The sequence below is a fragment of the Triticum dicoccoides genome, chromosome 3B (assembly GCF_002162155.2).
Source record: "Triticum dicoccoides isolate Atlit2015 ecotype Zavitan chromosome 3B, WEW_v2.0, whole genome shotgun sequence".
In the NCBI taxonomy this organism is placed as follows: Eukaryota; Viridiplantae; Streptophyta; class Magnoliopsida; order Poales; family Poaceae; genus Triticum; species Triticum dicoccoides.
The window spans coordinates 724,736,374-724,741,354 of NC_041385.1; the positions used below are offsets into that span (position 1 = coordinate 724,736,374).

The 4,981-nt window shown below is 44.9% G+C and overlaps 1 protein-coding gene across 1 annotated transcript; it reads right to left on the minus strand.

The window, feature by feature from the left end:
• Positions 1–427: 427 nt before the first annotated feature.
• Positions 428–3,364, minus strand: LOC119278109 (peptidyl-prolyl cis-trans isomerase FKBP15-1-like). The gene is made up of 6 exons (XM_037559469.1): positions 3,207–3,364; positions 3,034–3,083; positions 1,763–1,825; positions 1,186–1,276; positions 900–1,004; positions 428–699 (listed from the first exon to the last, which is right to left on the minus strand). Exons 1-6 carry the CDS (start codon positions 3,277–3,279, stop codon positions 605–607), a joined length of 477 nt encoding a protein of 158 aa, XP_037415366.1. The 5' UTR covers positions 3,280–3,364; the 3' UTR covers positions 428–604.
• Between the last annotated feature and the right edge of the window lie 1,617 nt (positions 3,365–4,981).

Genomic DNA, 4,981 nt, shown 5'->3' on the forward strand with positions numbered 1-4,981 from the left:
TTCTAGTCCCTGTAGAAAAAGTCCCTCCCGTTTGGTTCCTAGGGACTTCTTAGGGACTTTTTCTAATCTCTGGGACTAAAAAGTACCTGAATCAAACACCCCCTGAAAAGCTAGAAGCTCGTGGCGATGCCGCTGCCTGCCTGCCGCCGGAGCACTGGCGCACTGCGAGTGTTGGATAGTACTCCATGAACATGAAGAACATATATTCCACGAGGTGAGGCCCACGGGATCTCTGCCGCGACATGCGAGAATGTGAGACCGGTGTTCACATGATCATTCATTCATTCATTCTCCACTGATCACCGCACTGCATGCTCGACTTGTGCACGCAGTATAACATGCTGGTGCTCACTCATCATTAACAGCCGCACAGTCGAACAAACAGAAGATACTTGTGTTCTCACTACTAAGAGCTGAACAGCCATCAGGAGTGAAAAGATGTTTCCCGTGATATAGATCAACTGTTGTTCACAACGTTCCTTTGGTACAGCAATCTAACCAGTCTCTGTAACACTTTAAACATGATGGAAAATCGATCGAAAACGGCGGCCCTTTTTGCCGACGAACTCGCAAAAACACAAGTCAAATTACATCCGAGTATGTATCAAAGCTCGCTGTCGTTGCTCTCCGTGGTGGCGCCAGCAGATGTCTTCCCATTCACAGCAATGAGCTCCGTGTCGAAAACCAGAGTTGCACCACCTATCATCAGAGTTCAAAACTACTAGTCAGCATTGCTGGTCAATGAAAGAGAGCACGGCGGCATGCCATGTTTGGATCATATGATGCAGGCAACAAACACGCTAGAATGGCAATATCAAAGTTGACGATCCGAACAGTACACGAGATACAATTTCATGACAAGGACCATACCAGGCAAACATACAAATAACAAGCCATACCTGGAATCTTTGGTGGGGAGCCTCGCTCCCCGTAACCCATCTTTGCGGGTATTCTCAGCTTCCGCTTTTCGCCGACGCACATACCTAGTAAACCTTGGTCCCAACCTACACACAGATGAAAACAATAATGTAGGTTGGCGCCATTGCGAAGGTTTCTGATAAGAACAGTATAGGCCGTTTCTCCACGTTTCTTTTTTGTAAAATATATTGTTGTTCGTTCAAGTCAGTACAATATGGACCACAGATAAACCAATAATCGCATGCTGCTCAAGGAAAAGAGAATAACCTTTTATCACCTGCCCATTCCCAAGAGTGAATTCGAAGGGATCACCTCTGTCATAGCTAGAGTCAAATACTGATCCATCAGTGAGTGTCCCCTGCACGCAGCATAGTCAAGCTTTCAGCTGAATGACAAAACTGTGGAGACAAATCGCTACAGGAAAAGCATCAAAGAGTTTCTTTGACGCAAACATGACAAACAAACCAGGTAAAGAACGCAATAAAGGCCATAAATTACTAGGGTTACTCTGACATGATGTTTCTCACTTTCTCTGCAAGGCATCTCAACTGGTTCATGTTAAGAGACATCGCGTTAAATAGCTATCACAACTGATTCATTATAAAGTTGCCGCACAAATGAGAGTATGTATCGTACATTTGGACTATGTTGTTCATAAAGTCATTGTAAGGAACAGTGTGAAGGTTACAGTAAGGGGAACTCAGTGGCCCTTGCTTCTGAGACTTGGAATTGCAGGCTTGTTATAACTAGCTACAGTCATTATTTCTTTTGACTAGAGTACTATCAAGTATCATAAGGGAATAGCATTGCTAACTTCAGATAAAAGTGTCGGTCAATTACTTACACGATAATGCACTTTAATCTTGTCGCCTTTGTGAGCCTGTAGGGTACATGATTCAGGCTTGTACTGAAAAGAGGATGAGCCAAAGAAAACAGTGTCATGTGAAGCCACAGTGATACTATCATTGTAATGTAATAAGAATGAAAGCATAACCTGTATATGATTGCCTTAGAACTATATAAATCGAATGTTGCACAATTGTAGATTAAGACTTAATGAGTGACTGAAAGCTAGGCATGTAGATACAGAAAACCTCACTTTCTAAAAAAAGATACAGAAAATCTCTGCCCTCCACAGTAAGGCTGTTCATCAGCATTTTCCATTCAAACCATCTGAGTACAACTAGATCTTGTATGCATCTGATAATGCTATTCAAAATTAGTACTCCTGTGTTGCAAACGCAGCAGGTATCCTGACTGTCCAAATCCATTAGTTGGCCAACAACTAATCCGACAGTACATGGGTTATGCTATAAGTATAAGCTCATACCATTAAATTTGCACTTAAAAGCACTTTCTTGTGACTAGTTTTATAGCTATGAATGAAATACAGATACAGGAATTTGCTGTCAAAGTTGAACATCAGACAGGCAAAATACAGCCTACTACAACTGAGAGAGTACTACCGCGCATGCTTCAATGGTATGGCCAAAATGTGATGAACACCCCTATCCCACACTCTGGTTTGTGATCGAATACTGGAGATTCAATTTCTAAAATAATGTATGAACCTTAGCAGCAAGTACATAATTTTTCAGTTTGAAACTTCATAGCAGAAGTATCACAACAACATAGGTTGTCCACTTCTCTGCTCAGCTTTTAATTTACATCCTGTGTAATATGACTAGTCCCCACAGAAGGGATCTTGGCCAGTATTGGGACAGCATTCCTTAGAAGACCAAATGTTACTTCTGAGAGATATCCATCATGGTTTCTTGTTAATACATCAATATAAAAGCACACACTGGTTGGTTAAACAACATTCCTTAAAACTACACAAGTAAATTGCTAATTAGCCTCCCCTCAATTTTTATTTGTACTAATTAGCTCTAGTGAATAAACTGCAGTCTGAATCTCACGCCCTATGTGTGAAGGAACAATAGCTTATTTTGCACTTGGATCTTCATCTGGAAATCTCATAAACCTAGCAATCTAGCATCATCCCTGAACTCTGCACCGAAGGATCTCAGATCCGCCGGAACACAGAAAGCACACAAAGCAATACTAGAGCGCAGCAGAGATTGCGGTTTGGTTACAACCCTGCGGAATACGGACCTTGACGCCGATCTGGAGCTGTGTAACATCCGCGGACTTCTTGGCCGAAGCTGGAGAACCAGATCGAGAAACCGAGTGAGCAAAACCAAATCGAGAGAAAAACAGAACATATCTTTACACGACGCAACAGGTCGATAGAGCAGGTGGAGGTTAGGTTGCGGCCCGCGTTTTACCAGTCAGAAGGACGGCCGCGACGGCGACGGCAACGACGGCGAGGCAGAGGAGCCGCGGCTTCTTCGTCCCCATCGCTCTTCCCTGCGCTCGCTACCGGGTCAGCGGCCGAGGTACAGTTTCTTTGGATCGTATACGGTTTGGACGGGACTACAACTCGGGTACCGTTAATACAGAGGTAATAATACACTGTAAGTCTTACAACTTGCACGTTTAGTTTTGGTCTCTAGATGTATCTGTCGAGTTAAAAAACTATAGCCAGAGCCACATTGATGTGGTTGTCAAGAGCAATATTCAGGATTTGACTTGGCGTTTTACTGGTTTTTACGGAGCTCCGCGAGCAGAAGATAGGCACCATTCCTGGCGGTTCTTGCGTACACTTCATACGTTACCACATGCTGCATGGTTGAGCATGGGAGATTACAATGAGACACTATACCCTTCGGAGCATTTTAGTAGATCAGCGCGATCTGAAAATCATATGCGTGCTTTTCGGGAGGTGATAGATGAGATCTCTTTCCAAGACCTGGGCTGGTCCGGTACGGCCTATACTTGGGATAATCATCAAGCTGGAGGAGCGAATGTCAAGGCTCGGCTCGACCGCGCTTTTGCAAATGAAGCTTTCAGGCAACTATTTCAGCATATACGTGTCAGGCATATTCCTTCGGTGGAGTCTGACCATTGTTTCGTGATTGCGGAGATTAAGGAGAGCCTGCCATCATCAACACCAAAACGGAAACAGTTTAGATACGAGAACGTTTGGCAGACTCATACAGATTATGACCGACTGGTAAGCGATACCTGGCGGGGCATACAACCCACACCAGGGCTCCGGGGCGTGGCGTCCGCTTTGACTACCTTGCAGGCAACGCTGGGACCCTGGGGCTTCAAGGAGTTTGGCAGCCTGTCACGTTCTGTCAGGCAGTTGCAGAAGCGGTTGGATCGCCTTCGATGCCGGTCCATTGGTACAGGTCCGACGGTGGAGGAGGAAGCTGTTGTCAAGAAACTAAAGGAGGCCTTGCATCAGGAGGAAATCTGGCTTCGACAATGTTCTCGAGTTCCTTGGCTTCGGGATGGTGACCGAAACACTTCCTACTTTCAAGCTCAAGCAGCCCAACGCAAACGCATGAACAGGATTTCGGGCTTAAGAAGAGCCGATGGTTCTACTTGTGCCTCTGAAAGTGAAGACAAGGAAGAGGTACAAAACTTTTACCAGAATTTGTATCGCTCCCAGGGTTGGGGAGACTCCAGCTTGCTATTATCACATGTGCCAGAGAAAATCACCCAAGCCATGAATGATGATTTGATCAAACCCTACACGGGAGAGGAGGTAAAAACCGCGCTGTTCCAGATGGCGCCTTCCAAAGCCCCTGGTGTGGATGGTTTTAATGCAGGGTTTTACCAGCGTCACTGGGATTTGCTAGGAAACGAGGTAACCTTGGCAGTTTTGGACTTTCTTAATGGAGGAGAACTACCGGCTGGACTGAATGATACGTCCATAACATTGATACCTAAGGTACGTCATCCCCAATCGATCACGCAGTATCGGCCTATTGCCTTATGTCCGGTGCTTTATAAGATTGCAGCCAAGGCTATAACAAACCGGCTAAGAAGCTTGATGGATTTGATAATCAGCGAGGAGCAAAGCGCTTTCGTTCCCGGACGTCTTATTACAGACAACGTTCTTGTGGCTTATGAAAGTATCCATACGATGAAAAGAAGAAAGAAGGGAAAGAACTTTTCTTGCGCGGTTAAGCTTGATATGATGAAAGCATAT

What these genes read in the sequence shown, in the direction of transcription:
- LOC119278109 (XM_037559469.1), bottom strand. Translation starts at nt 3,279, where the DNA reads ATGGGGACGAAGAAGCCGCGGCTCCTCTGCCTCGCCGTCGTTGCCGTC. An exon ending in AGCTCCAGATCGGCGTCAAG is followed by an intron (nt 1,826 to 3,033) that starts GTCCGTATTCCG and finishes TCCTCTTTTCAG; the next exon opens with TACAAGCCTGAATCATGTAC. An exon ending in GAATGGGCAGGTGATAAAAG is followed by an intron (nt 1,005 to 1,185) that starts GTTATTCTCTTT and finishes ATCTGTGTGTAG; the next exon opens with GTTGGGACCAAGGTTTACTA.